The sequence below is a fragment of the Accipiter gentilis genome, chromosome Z (assembly GCF_929443795.1).
Source record: "Accipiter gentilis chromosome Z, bAccGen1.1, whole genome shotgun sequence".
NCBI classification, from domain to species: domain Eukaryota; kingdom Metazoa; phylum Chordata; class Aves; order Accipitriformes; family Accipitridae; genus Astur; species Astur gentilis.
In genome coordinates, this window is record NC_064919.1 from 44,404,567 (window position 1) to 44,419,002 (window position 14,436).

Consider the following 14,436-nt stretch of genomic DNA (forward strand, 5'->3'; position numbering starts at 1 on the left):
TAAAAGAAATTGTCCTAAATGCAGAATAGTCAGTTGTGAATATTTAGCTTTTAACTACATTTATTTCCTAAATGCTGTTAGTGGAATAAAATATTTCCTCTTAATTATCATAAATCATACTCTTTTCCATCACAGAGTCTTTGAACTTATGCATATTTTCACCTTAGCATTTTAAGATTTTTTTTAATCCAAAAGAATGCTTTGCAAAGGTTGTGATTCTGCCAGTACTTCAACAGTGAGATCAGACCATCATCTGCTGCAGTTAATGCTACCATTGCCTCATACTTGTCCTGTAATTATCAACATCATTAAAGAAAGCCCTTGACCCTTTATGCAGAAATAATAACCTGGGGGGGGGGGGGGGGGGTGTCCCCTATAGCAAAGGCTATTCTTATCCAAGGACAAAATTCAAAACTACCAAGGATGCAAACACAAAGAAGTTGCTTAACATGTCAGGGTGGTCCATACCAGCCAAGTTAACTGTATAGGCTCTCCATGCAGTCTGTGCAAGGATTTAAGTGCTTCTAAAAAGACTAAATCGCTGGGCAGGGAGATGCTCATTTAGCTAGTAAGAAGCATTAAGTACTGAATGTCTCCCAGCTCCCACCTCCGCTTACAGATAAGGTGCTTAACAGAGCTGAAAATTAGATGTTTTCAGCCACTTGGATTGAAATTCCTACTGCTCTTTGAGTACCCACAGATTTGAGGCAAAATTCTTTTTCTTTGCTGCAATGACATTGTGAGAGCTCCCTCAGTAAACAGGGAAATACCTTCATCCTGAAAGGCCTCTAATCTGTAACTCCTTCTATGAATCTCTCTCTCTCTCAGTTCATCCAACTCAGTTCCCCTTTCTGGTTGTCGTGGTTTCAGCCCGGCCGGTAACAAAGGACCACGCAGCCGCTCGCTCACTCACTCCTCCCGTCCCCCTCCGGTGGGATAAGGGGGAGACGGAGGAGAGAAAAGGAAAAAAACCTGGAACCTCGAGGGTTGAGATAAAGGCAGTTTACTGGGACAACACACACAAAAAAAATTACAACAACAACAACGGCACTAATGAAAGAGTATACAAAAGGAGTGATGCACAGTGCAACTGCTCACCACCCGGAGCCCAACGCTCTGCCACTTCCCCCACCGAAAGCCCAGAGGTCTCCCCGGCCCGCTCCCCATTTATATGCTGAGCATGATGGCACATGGTATGGAATAGCGACTTGGCTAGTCCAGGTCAGCTGCCCCGGCTATGCCCCCACCTCCCAGGTTCCTGTAAAAATTAACTCTGTCCCAGCTGAACCCAGGACACTGGTTCATGCTGTATTACCGATACAGATGGTATTCAGGAAGCCTGCAATTTGCCCTTTTTCATATTAATGGTACTTTGTTGAAATCAATTACAGTTTTGTTCTTGAAAATAGTCTAAAGATTAGATTTTCATCTGCCACAAAATAGGCTGTTATCTTGCTGTTGCTTTTTAAGTAGCATTGTCCCGTCAAACAAGTTATGTTCTTCTACCATCCACGCTGCCAATATAGTAAAACCAGTGTTAACTGTGACTTGTATTACAATATGAAACCTATGACACAGTCCTTCTCCTAAATAATTTAGAGCTTACATAGGCAATCCAGATACCAAAAGAAGTAGGTGATCCATGAGTGGATGACAGGAAAAGCTCTACAGGACCTGCCGCTCATAAACATGAAAGACCTAAAGATGGAAATGTTAAGGGTGGTCCTGGCTGCAGTGATCATGACATTGTGTTGTTTTAAATGGTCAGAGAAGTGAGGAAGTTAAATAACACATCTCTGAGCTTCAGGAGATCTGACTGCGGCTTATTTAGGGATCTACTTGGATCCAACTAGAGACTGCCCAGGTAGGGAGAAAGGCCCAGAAACACACGAACACTGGACAGTGCAGAAAACCAAGCTGTTGTGGCAAGACGCCAGCATGGATGGGCAGGCAACCCCTGACTGAACACAGACGTGAAAAAGGAAGTACATGGAGGGAATTTCAGGAAGAATATAGAAACACTGGTCAAGCACATAGGGACGAGGGCAACAAACAGGGCTTTTGTAAGTGCATCAGGAGCGGAAGGAAGACTGAGGAAAATGGGGCTCACTGTTCAGTGAGAGAGGGGACCTACTGACAAAGGACAAGGGAAAGGCTTAAAGCGCTCAATGCTTTTTTTGGCCTTGGTTTTCACTGGTTAAGGTCTTCTTCCTGGCCTCCCATTTCCCTAAGCCTACTAACAGGATCTCCCCAACCCATGACAGGGGATGGGACAGGGAGTGCAGTGATCCTGACCAGAAGACCATTACACATGGAGACGTCAGTGACCCACACCACGCTTAACCTGAGCAGGTGCAGGCCTGCGCTGTGCACGCCCAGTGTCGACTTCAGGCTGCAATGCACTGCACAAATCCCTTGACTGCAGGACAAGCCCAGGCAGTGCATAGTGCTGGAGGAGCCGATGGGCTGCTCCCACTTGGTACCAGAGATTATGCCACCTCTGTGGCCTTGCCTTTATCCAAAAGCGTTAGCTCTAATAACTAGCATTTTAAATGGTACTTTACAGAATCCGAATGTCTTTCTTACTGAGATGGTCCATCCAGCTTGGAGGTGTTGCCAAGATTAAGTCAGCCTACACCCTGCCTTAAAACCGCTTCCATAAAGAAAAAAAGACAGGTCATTGTCATAGGAGACTCCCTTCTGAAGGGAATAGAAGGCCCAATATGCAGACCAGACCTGCTTCTTAGGGAAGTCTGCTGCCTCCCTGGGGCCTGGGTTAATGATGTGAAGAGAAAACTTCTGACCCTGGTACAGCCCTCAGATTATTATCCATTATTGATTTTTCCAGTAGGCAGCAATTAAATTGCAACAAGAAGTCCAAGGGCAATCAAGGGAGACTTCAGGGCCTTCGGACAACTGGTTAAGGGATCAGCAGCACAAGCAGTGTTCTCCTCTATCCTTCCAGTTGCAGGGAATGATGAGGGAAGAAACAAGAAGAGCCAGCAGATCAATACCTGGCTCTAAGCCTGGTGTCACCAGCAGAATTTTGGGGGTTTTGATCATGGGTTGGTCTACACAATACCAGGCCTGCTGGTGACAGATGGGGTACACCTGTCTCAAAGGGGGAAGACAATCTTTGCACAGGAGTTAGCGGGGCTCATTGAAAGTGCTTTAAACTAGATTTGAAGGGGGAAAGGGACAAAACCAGGCTCGCTAGAGATAAGCCTGGGGGTGGCACACCAATGTTTGAGGGATGGTGTGCTAGCGAGGTCCTTAGGTCTGCGATCTCAGTGAAGGTAGGGGATGGAGATCCATGTGGCAGCAAAGACACAAGGGTTACTGATGTGTTAGAAACCATGGAAGCACCTGAGAATGGTCAGGTAAGAATAAGGGCTTGTTGCCTCAAAAAGGTGGTGGGATCAATAAACCAGCTGAAGTGCATCTACACCAATGCATGCCACATGGGCAACAAACAGAAGGAGCTGGAAGCCATCGTGCAGCAGGAAAACCATGATATAGTTGCCATCACAGAAACATAGTGGGATGACATGCACAACTGGAGTGCTGCAATGTATGGCTATAAAACTCTTCAGAAGGGACAGGCAAGAAAGCAGAGGTGGTGGGGTAGCCCTGTATGTTAGGAAGTATTTTAATTGTCTAGAGCTTGATGATGGTGATGATAGGGTTGAGTGTTTATGGGTAAGAATCAGGCAGAAGGCCAACAAGGCAGATATCATGGTGGGAGTTTGTTATAGACCACCCAACCAGGATGAAGAAGCAGAAAATATATTCTATAAGCAGCTGGGAGAAGTCTCACAAACACTAGCCCTTGTTCTCGTGGGGGACGTCAAGTTACCAGATGTCTACTGGGAATAGCAGAGAGGAAACAGTCCAGGAGGTTCCTGGAGTGTGTGGAAGATAACTTCCTGACACAGCTGGTGAGTTAGCCAACTAGGGAAGGTGCCCCGCTGGACCTGTTGTTTGTGAACAGAGAAGGACTTGTGGGTGATGTGATGGTTGGAGGCTGTCATGGGCATAGTGATCACAAATGATAAGAGTTTTCGATTCTTGGCGAATGAAGGAGGGGGGTCACCAAGAACTGCTACCTTGGACTTACGGAAGGCAGACTTTGGCTTGTTCAGGAGACTGGTTGACAGAGTCTTTTGGTATACAGTCCAGAAAGGCAAAGAAGTCCAGGAAGGCTGGACATTCTTCAAGAAGGAAATCTTAAAGGCACAGGAGCAGGCCGTCTCCATGTGTCCAAAGACAAGCCAGCAGGGAAGACCACCAGCCTGGATGAACATAGAGCTTTGGCTGGAACTCACAAAAAAAAGCAGAGTTTATGACCTTTGGAAGAAGGGGCAGGCAACTCAGGAGGACTGCAAGGATGTTGTGAGGTTATGCAGGGAGAAAATTAGAATTGCCAAAGCCTAACTAGAATTTAATCTGTCTACTGCCATAAAAAAAACAATAAAAAATGTTTCTATACATAACTTAGCAAAAAAAGGAGAATCTCCTTATTGTACGCGGGGGCGAGGAAACATAGTGACAAAGGATGAGGAAGAGGATGAAGTACATAGTGCCTTCTCTGCATCAGACCTTGGTAACAATACCAACTGTTCTCAGGGTGCCCAGCCCCTGAGCTGGAAGACATTGACAGGGAGCAGAATGAGGCCCCTGTAATCCAAGGGGAAATGGTTAGCAACAGGCTACACCCATTAGGCACGCACAACTCTATGGGGCTGGGTGGGATCCACCCAGGGGTACTGAGGGAGCTGGCAGGAGTGCTCACCAAGCCACTTTCAGACATGTATCAGCAGCCCTGGCTAAGTGGGGAGGTCCCAGTTGTCTGAAAGTCAGCAAATGTGGTGCCCATCTACAAGAAGGGCTGGAAGGAGGATCTGGCGAACTACAGGTCTGTCAGCCTGACCTCAGTGCCAGGGAAGGTCATGGAGCAGATCATCTTGAGTACCATCACATGGCACGTACAGGGCAACCAGTGGATCAGGCCCAGTCAGCATGGGTTCACGAAAGGCAGGTCCTGCTTGCCTAACCTGATATCCTTCTATGACAAGGTGACCAGCTTAGTGGATGAGGGAAAGGCTGTAGATGTTGTCTACCTGGACTTTAGTGAACTCTTTGACATCGTTTCCCACAGCATTCTCCTGGAGAAACGGCTGCTCATGGCTTGGATGGGTGTACTCTTCTCTGGGTAAAAAACTGGCTGGACGGCTGGGCCCAAAGAGTGGTGGTGAATGGAGTTAAATCCAGTTGCCGGTGGGTCACAAGTGGTGTTCCCCAGGGCTCAGTACTGGGGCCAGTTCCATTTAGTATCTTTAGCAACAATCTGGACAAGGGGATCGAGAGCACCCTCAGTAAGTTTGCAGATGACACCAAGTTGGGAGGGAATGTTGATCTGCTCAAGGGCAGGAAGGGTCTACAGAGAGATCTGGACAGGCTGGATCAATGGGCTGAGGCCAATTGTGTGGGGTTCAACGAGGCCAAGTGCCGGGTCCTGCACTTGGGTCACAGCAACCCCATGCAGCGCTACAGGCTTGTGGAGGAGCGGCTGGAAAGCTGCCTGGCAGAGAAAGACCTGGGGGTGCTGGTTGACAGCCGGCTGAATGTGAGCCAGCAGTGTGCCCAGGTGGCCAAGACCAGTAGCACCCTGGCCTGTACCAGAACTAGTGTGGCCAGCAGGACGAGGGAAGTGGTCGTCACCCTGTATTCGGCACTGGTGAGGCCGCACCTCAAGTGCTGTGTTCAGTTTTGGGCCCCTCACTACAAGAAAGACATGGAGGTGCTGGAGCGTGTCCAGAGAAGCGCAACCAAGCTGGTGAGGGGCCTGGAGCACAAGTCTTATGAGGAGCAGCTGAGGGAACTGGGGTTGTTCAGTCTGGAGAAAAGGAGGCTGAGGGGAGGGAGACCTTACCGCTCCCTACAACTACCTGAAAGGGGGGTGTAGCAAGGGGGGTGCTGGTCTCTTCTGTCAGGTGGCCGGTGATGAGAGGAAATGGCTTCAAGTTGTGCCAGGGGAGGTTTAGATTGGATATTAGGAAAAAATTCTTCACCGTAAGGGTTGTCAAGCACTGGAACAGGCTGCCCAGGGAAGCGGTTGAGTCACCATCCCTGGAGGTATTTAAAAGATGTGTAGGTGTGGTGCCTAGGGACGTGGTTTAGTGGTGGACGTGGTAGTGTTAGGTTAATAGTTGTATCTGATGATCTTAAAGGTCTTTTCCAACCTAAATGATTCCATGATTCTATCACATGTACTAGCATCTCCTGGTAATACCAGAGTACTTTACCCTGCAAACACATAAAACTCTCCATGGGACCAGACAGGGTGCTGCTGAGGGTGCTGGCTCGTGTCACCACAAGGCCACTCTCTGTTATATTGCAAAGGTTGCAGCAATTAGGAGGTTCCTGATGACTGGAAAAAGGCAAGTGTCACACCCATCTTCAGGGAGGAGGATCCAGGGAGCTACCAACTGGGTAGCCTGACTTCAGTCCCAGAGGTTAGAGCAGATCCTCCCTAAATCCATAGCCAAGCACATGAAGGAGATGATGGTGATTTGGAACAACCAGCATGAGTCTACCAATGGCAAGTCATGTCTGCCCAGTCTGATTCCCTCTAGGAAAAGGTTTCCGATTGCATAGATAAGATGCAAGCAGTGGCAGGGGAAAAGCTACCAGACATGGCAGGGAGGGGCAAGGGGAAGAAAAGGAAAAAAAACAGGCTGTGCTAGAGAGCCAGTAGCACATTGACTGGACACATGGACTGATAGAAAACTCCTTAAGTTCAACAAAGGGAGATGCAAAGTCCTTCATCTTAGCAGACGTAACCCCATGCAACAGTATGGGTTGGAAGTCAACTAGTTAGAAAGCTTTACAGAGTAAGACCTGTGTGCCCTGGCACATAAGTCAGCAATGTGACCTTGGAGTGGCCAGCCTCTATAACAGCAGCAAGCAGGTCCAAGAAAGCAAGCTGCCTTCTGTTTCCAGCACTTGTGAGACTGCATGTGAAGTACCATGTCCTATTTAGAGTTCTCTTGCACAAGAAAGCCACTGACAGTGAAGCAGGTGATCAGTAAGTACATGGCTGCCAAGGTGGTCAGGGAGCTGGAGCACATGCACTCCCTGGAGAGCATGAGAGAAACGGGTTTCTTCAGCCGTAAGAGAATGCTAAGAATCAGAAGCAAGACAAATTCTTACTGCAACGCTATGCAATTTTGCCCTGCTAGAAAACCCAGTGTAAATAGGGGAAAAAAATCCTTAAGGAAAAAAAGATTTAAAAGTGACACACTGATACAAAAGTATGCTACATATACACTTAGATGAGAAGCTGATTTGTAGGAAACTTCTACCCTTCTGTTAGATTAAAAAGAGTTGCAATGTCAGCATGCCCCTAACCTCTCATTTGCTGTCATTACTGTTGTCATTCTGTTCCTTCTAGGGTCATAATGCAGAGAATTGGATCTAAAGTGAGAGGTACTATTTAAAGTCCTTTTGGGCCTTTCCTCCCAGGTAAATACATTTAAGCTTGATTGCAATCAAATAACTCAGAAATGCTGTACTTTAAATCACTCTTCCCTCCCTTTAACAAAAAGCTTAAAGTTATTACATTTTTATTTTAAACAGAAATGCTTGACATTTTATTATAGCAAGACACTATTAAAGAGGGCTTTATATTTAGAACCAAATGTTATGTTTACTGTTCTATCTAATCATGTTCCATAGTCAGCTACTGTGAAAATTTCTCCTACAGATATAAGCTGAAATACATAATTCTTTTAGTGTGAAGTCATGCTACTGGAGCAGTACAGCACATCCTTTAAGAAATCCCTTAACATTGCTAACTGATAGTTTAAAATTATGTTATCTCAGCTAGCTGTTGCTTCCTTAGGACACTGCCTTTATTAAACAAGAAGGAAATTGCTGGGTTACAATGACATGCATGCATCATTGTGGCCAAACTAGTATCCAGCAGGATTAGGCTAGTTCTCAAGTTGTTCTTGCCAGCCTAGTTTATTTGGAAACCTGCCACATTCTTTGGTCTAGCCATTGCCTTGTTCTACAGTTTGAGAGTGAATACCTTTAAAGGAAGTAGGGCACAACAAAGTTTCTGAGAACTTTCTTTTTCCTGCTACCTTGCCTTAGTGACAGAGCTTCTAAATGGGATATTTTGATGCAGCTACCTAGCACCACTGTAGCCAACTTATTGTTTTCATTTTCTCTAATAGATGTAGGAAAGGCAGGAAGAGCAAACTTTCATCATCAATATAATAACTTTCAAGTCACTGTGAGAACATAGTAGGTTTCATACGTTAAAACTGAATTAGTTGGAAGTTTCCACTGTGATCACCAATGAAAAAAGGCAGTTTATTTTTCCCATTAATTTGAAAACATTCCTGAAGAATACAGCTTCTGAAACTGCACACAGTCAGATACACTGCAGCTCAAACAATGTTAGCAAGAAAGTTTGTAAAATAGCATGGAGAAGAGATGATAGAAAGAGCAGGAACTGCTTTCTTCTAGAAGGCTACAAGTAACTCGTGAGAGCAGCTGCCATGACAATTGCCTTCAGCAGCTCCTACAGGAATTCTGTTGCACTCCCTAGCCAGAGTGTGGCCATAACTCTGCTCCAGATCACTACCATGGTCAGTTGGGGTTGCAGCCTGTTCTCTGAATTCAGCCTCTAAGAACTCTGATTACATGAAGGACTGTGACATGCACCACTGCTTGGCACACAGAGGCAAAATACACACACAATACATACATGCAGCACAAAAGCATTAAGAATGGCAATAGATGAAGTTGGTTCTGTGGATAAGGCACGAACCAATGACTGGTACGCACATATGCCATTTTCTGTTTGACATACCGCTTTTAACTAAGCATGCTTTCACAAAATCACTTCATTCATTTTCTTGTCTGAAAAACCATGCAACACTTTTCATTAATTCTAGAAGCTTAAACACACATCTAGAATCATTATAAGCCAGAAAATTGCACTGAAATACCTGCAGAGCAGTCAAGCTCTAAACAGCTAGCAGTACTGAGATTTACCTTCTTGCTCGCACTGGAGAACAGGCACAGGAGTAGCCTTCCAGGAAGAACATCCTGAAAATGAAGGCAAGGACAACTGGGGGAGGGGGAGAAGGAAAAGTCAGACAAATAACAGTACCTTTATGGGGGGGGGGGGGGGGGAGACAACAGAAGACGCCCAAACTTCTCTTAGCAGCGATGACTAAACCTTAACACAAATGCAGAAAAACAGGGGCAAGTGTGACTTCCATCAGCTGAAACAAAGACAACACCTAATTTGTTTCCACACTTTGAATGATATCCCTCTTGCTTTGCACAAGTAGAATAAAATCTGTGGATTATTCGTTTAGCTTGAACTTTAAGGACTCCTTTCACATGGTAAGGCCAAAACTTCAAAGGAAGTTTCCATAACTCATCATAAAAGAAATGTTTCCATAAAACTGCAGTAAAGGTTTACAGCCAGCTGTACTACCTTTTACACGGATTAAATGCAATGAAGCTTGGTCAGTTTCCTTCTAACAAGCAATTTTTTCTGAAACTGTAAATAAAGATCCAGCAATATAGGTTCCACACCGGCAAAAGCTTTTGCTGTTACAGTTCTAAATGATGCACAATTCCCAACAACCTCAGAAAATAAACCCAAAGATGACTCATGGGATTATGGTTTGCTCAGGTTCATTTCAGAGAAGGGAGGGAAGGGGGAGAAGAGGAAGGAAAGGTACACGGGAATTGAGGCATTTCTAAACTGTATAAAGTAGAGCCTAAAAAAGCTCATGCCTTGAGCCAGAAAAAGCTCAAGACTACCTCCTCCACCTTCCTCCATTTTTACCTTACTTAGCAAATTACTTCTAGTTTTCTTCAGGTCACTTGGAGTCTCAAAGTCTCAACTGCGGACAGTTACTTGGAGTCTCAAAGTCTCAACTGGGTACAGGGCAGTAGGGCAATACTGACAGTCTCTCACAGCAATTCCCAACAGTCTAACAGACATTGTTCAGAGAAAGAAAAGGCTCTGAAAAAAGATACTGACAGTCCTATTGAAAAATTCCTCTCCTGGCTACCAACTTTACATTCTTTGCAAACACTATCAACACTGTGCAGACTTCTGTTGTTGGTCTCCTACCCCTAGCAGAATTTTAATTCTTCTGATTTCAAAGAAAAAAGAAAAAAAAAAGAGAAGGGAAAAGGATGGGAAGAAGGAAAAGGAAGAACAAAACCCCAATTAAACCATTTCTGATACTCTATACACTCAATGAGGTGTATATTTTTCTTTTAAAGTGACTAAACAGCTTCCACAAAAGTTTAAATGAAAACATGAATATATTTATTTTTATACATTCTAAAAGCAGAAATGGAAAAAAAAATTTAAAATTAAGACCAACATTAAATATACACATACAACAGGTTTGTAGCACAAGTATTTGATTACTCTGTGAAAAGCTAAGACAAGTAATTTTAAGAGTTAATGAATAAGGTTGCCTGTGGGTTCAAAACTATTAGCACTGATTAACATTAACATGATAAAAAATAGATTCCCCATATGTTATAATCAGTCTTTTCTGTTAATAAAAGATTTTAAAATATTTGGCTTTTTTTTAATACTTAAAAATATGTAGCTTTTAATTTCATTTATGTATAGGGTTGGGTTTCTTTTCTTCCCCCACAGCTGAACATTTAGAAGAAAATCTTTCATTTCTCTACACTTCAGGTTCTTGCACAGTGGATATGTATTCAAGTTTTCAGGCTGGCATAGTCAGAAGTTACTGCATTTAAACAACAATTCTTTGTTTAAACTTACTCAGCTGCTTTCCTCCAAAAAAAGACTGATAGTCTCCTATAGCTACCTTTTAAAAATCAGGTAAGTAATCATCCTTGAAAAAGTATAATGAGATGGTTTGTTATCCATTTCCTGAAAAATTCTGCTACTCCAGATCACCAGTCAAAATTCTGCTACTCCAGATCACCAGTCAAGGACACAGAGGATTTTGCAGAATGAAACTGATACATGAATATTTTAAATCAAGACAGAAATATTTGAAAGCTTATTTCAATACTATCACTGTAAGAAACAAACTGGTAAGTTTCACTCCAGCAAGTCATCTCCTTCTTCCACTTTTCCTGAAAAGAGAAAAGACATACCATTTAACTTTAAATTTTAACTTTCAACAGTCCTTCAGGGGAAATCTGACTTAAATGTTTCCTAACATACAGTCTGCAAGTTTGCACATGTTATTTATTCAAACGTTTCTTCAACTGTTCTAGATGCCTCGCATCAGCATCCTGGAGAATTAATACCGTGGCTTTAGACTGAAGTGGATTAAACATGATAGTCATCAAACAACAGAGATCTATCAGTTCTTTTTGACATTTCTCTAAACCATCTTTAAGCTTCAGGTGTAAAGCTGGATCCTTCTTCAGTCTATTCATTTCAGGCACTGAAAAGCCAATCAAATTTCTTAGAACACCATCAGCAAAATCTACTTCAAGGTAAGCTGAACCATCAGAAATTTTTGCCTTTATACCCCAGGACCCATTGCTGCTTGTGAGGTTCCCAGCGAGAGTAACAATAAAACACTTAACTTTAAGGACTGTAACAGTTTCTGTTTTTTTTGCAAGGAAAAGGGAAATATATGTGAAAGGTGGAGAACGTAAATCTAAATGTGCCTCTAATGCTCTGCAAGGAAAGGTCTGTGAATCATGCTTCTGCTGATCTGCTTCTGGAACATTTTTTGAGAAAAACACAGCATCATCATTTAACAGCCTGCTGTCCGAAGTACGCTGGGATTTACACCTGCTGTCATCCAGGCCTGTATCATTCTGCCTTTCTTCAGGAGGATTTTCCAAAGACAAATCTGCAGAACTGCTGATATAATGTATGCTCTTGTGCTTTGAAAATCTACTCATACTATTTCCATCTCCATCAGATACTGTTCTTTCAGAAGTCTTTTGCTGGCCAGTAGCTTCTACAGGCTTATCCTTTTCATTCACATCATCTTTTTCACAGCTGGCATTTAAAGATAAATTGCAGGAGCTTCTAGATGTATGTGGAAGTCTCTCAGTAATTAAACCTAAGTTTCTGCTCATGACCATTGGTGGTGCATCTTCCAGCTCTCTTTGCACCTCTTCTTCCAGAAGAAAGTCATCTTCTAAAGGAAAGTCATTTCCATCAACATATTCTATGGGAGGTGAAACTTGGTCATCTGAATGAGGCAAAGGACTTCCAGATTCCCGTAGCAAAACATTTCTATTGTGTGCAGTCAGTGAACCTGAGGCTGTACGAAAATCGTTGCTTCTACTGCAGTATCCGCTTTCTGAAGACGTTTCATTGTTTAAAGTAAATTCATTATTTTCACCAAGACTGGCTAAAAGCTCTTCATCTGAAGGGCCTAGAGTTTGTTCTAATTCATCCACAGGCCTTGAAACAATTTGGTCATGACCAGCTTGTCCAACAGAATTAGGGTTTTCAGGTTCTCCAATTAATCTAGCAAGGACTCTTTCCTGGGAATACTCCTGAAGAAGAGCATCCACTTCACCCCCCAACAGTTTCACATTTTCTGGTTTAAGCAGAAGGACTCCAAGACGATATGCAATATTACCCTGTACAGTGATTTTTGTTCCCGGTGGAAGATTACTGTGGAGGACTGGCACTGGTTGATACTCCAACCCCTGAATTTGATGTATCCCATCAGTTAGTTCCAGCATGAGCATTCGAGTAGGCTTTGCTTCCCAGGGCTTCTGGAATGCCTGAGTACTCACTGTTACTTCTTCATTTACAGTATTTTTCCCTCTTAGCTTCTGCAACTGGGAATATGCTGGCTGGCTAACATCAACCAGTGAATCAATCTGTATGGAGTAGAAGCCTGACAACTCTCCTTTGGGAGCATCCAAGATGCAGTCAGGCAAAATGGGGTATTCCAAATCTCTTAGATCAGTAAGAAGCCATTGCTCAAATACCTGCCTGTTAATCTGAGCTTGACTTAAATTACTACCACAATTTTCTTCCTGGATCCAACTAATACATGCTTCCAGCCATGTCAAAGGAACTTTAACATGCCATATGGATGAAAGCCAAGTTTCCACTCTTGCTGCAATGTTAGATGTAGGCATTTTCTTTTAAGTTAAGACAGTGAATTCCCTAGAACAAAACCCAAAAAGACATATTTACTCTTCTGACAACAGCTAAAGTTATGACAAGTCTCTTGCTTGTATTATACAGAACTTTGCTCTCAGTTTAAAGTTCTGCTATTCTAAGTGTGACAACCTGGAAGCAATTTAAATTAAAAACACTTCTACAGACACTAAAAATAAACATGCGTTTCCAATATTTGAAGTTTCAAACAGCATAAAAATTATGGGCAGTTTACTCATCATGGAGTATCAGGAAAGTATGGAGACTTCTACAGCAACCTGCTTGGTGACTTCTCCTTTTCTGTGGATTTAATTAGAAACATATAACTGAAATCCTTTTGTTACTTATGGAAAGCTAACGGACAAAAAAAAAAAAAAAGTAGGTTGTCCCCTATTTTTTTGGTTTTATTTCTGTGGGTGCTGCTGTTAACACCCAGTTTACTTTAGAAATTGACCTGAGAAGTTATTCTCCCATTTCATGAGTACTTTTATGAACAGAAGTATGAGAGCCCATCTACAACACAAGCAAGCTGTGATCCATCAGCACTTGTATCACAGGGGTGACTTCAGCACTGTAACTAGATGAAAGCTTTGAACCCGGCAACAGGAAGCCAGCTCGAAACATCCCCGTTATCTAGAGACCCAGTCGAGGTTTTGGCTGCAATAGCACCAAGTCATCGTCTCAGGAACATTAGCGGCTAATAAGCTCTGGCTTCTTGTTAGTTTAGGAAGTAGCTATGCATGAACGGAATAGAATGGAACAGAATAGAAGACTGTTTCAGCTGGAAGGGACCTACGACAACCATCTAGTCCAACTGCCTGACCACTTGAGGGCTGACCACCAGTTTAAGCATGTTATCAAGGGCATCGTCCAAAGGCCTCTTAAACACGGACAGGCTTGGGACATCCACCACCGAGAAAACACCGTGCAGGCACTTAACCAAAGCAAGGCGCCAGCCCGCCACTCGCGCGGCGCTGCCCCCGCGGGCCGGGGCCCTGACTGAAGGGCGCTGAGGGGAGGTGAGGGCGGTGGGCGTCACACCCCGCAGCCCCCCACCGGGGCCGAGCCCCTTCCCCCCGCCCCGCCTCACCTCACCTGCAGCTGGGCCCCCCGCACTTACCGGGGCGAGCAGGCGGTACCGCTGAGGCGCTACCTGTGGGTCAGCCCCTGCCCTCGCCGCCACCGCCGCGGAGCTGGGCGGGGTGGGGAGGGGAGGGGGGGGGGCAGGGGTGGGCGTGTGCAGGGGGCGCGGCCGCTCCCCGAGC

At 44.2% G+C, this 14,436-nt stretch overlaps 1 protein-coding gene across 1 annotated transcript; it reads right to left on the bottom strand.

Moving 5' to 3' along the window:
- Positions 1 to 10,356: 10,356 nt before the first annotated feature.
- Positions 10,357 to 14,379, bottom strand: RMI1 (RecQ mediated genome instability 1). The gene is made up of 2 exons (XM_049796029.1): positions 14,292 to 14,379; positions 10,357 to 13,177 (listed from the first exon to the last, which is right to left on the bottom strand). Exon 2 carries the CDS (start codon positions 13,147 to 13,149, stop codon positions 11,272 to 11,274), a length of 1,878 nt encoding a protein of 625 aa, XP_049651986.1. The 5' UTR covers positions 13,150 to 13,177; positions 14,292 to 14,379; the 3' UTR covers positions 10,357 to 11,271.
- Positions 14,380 to 14,436: the final 57 nt, after the last annotated feature.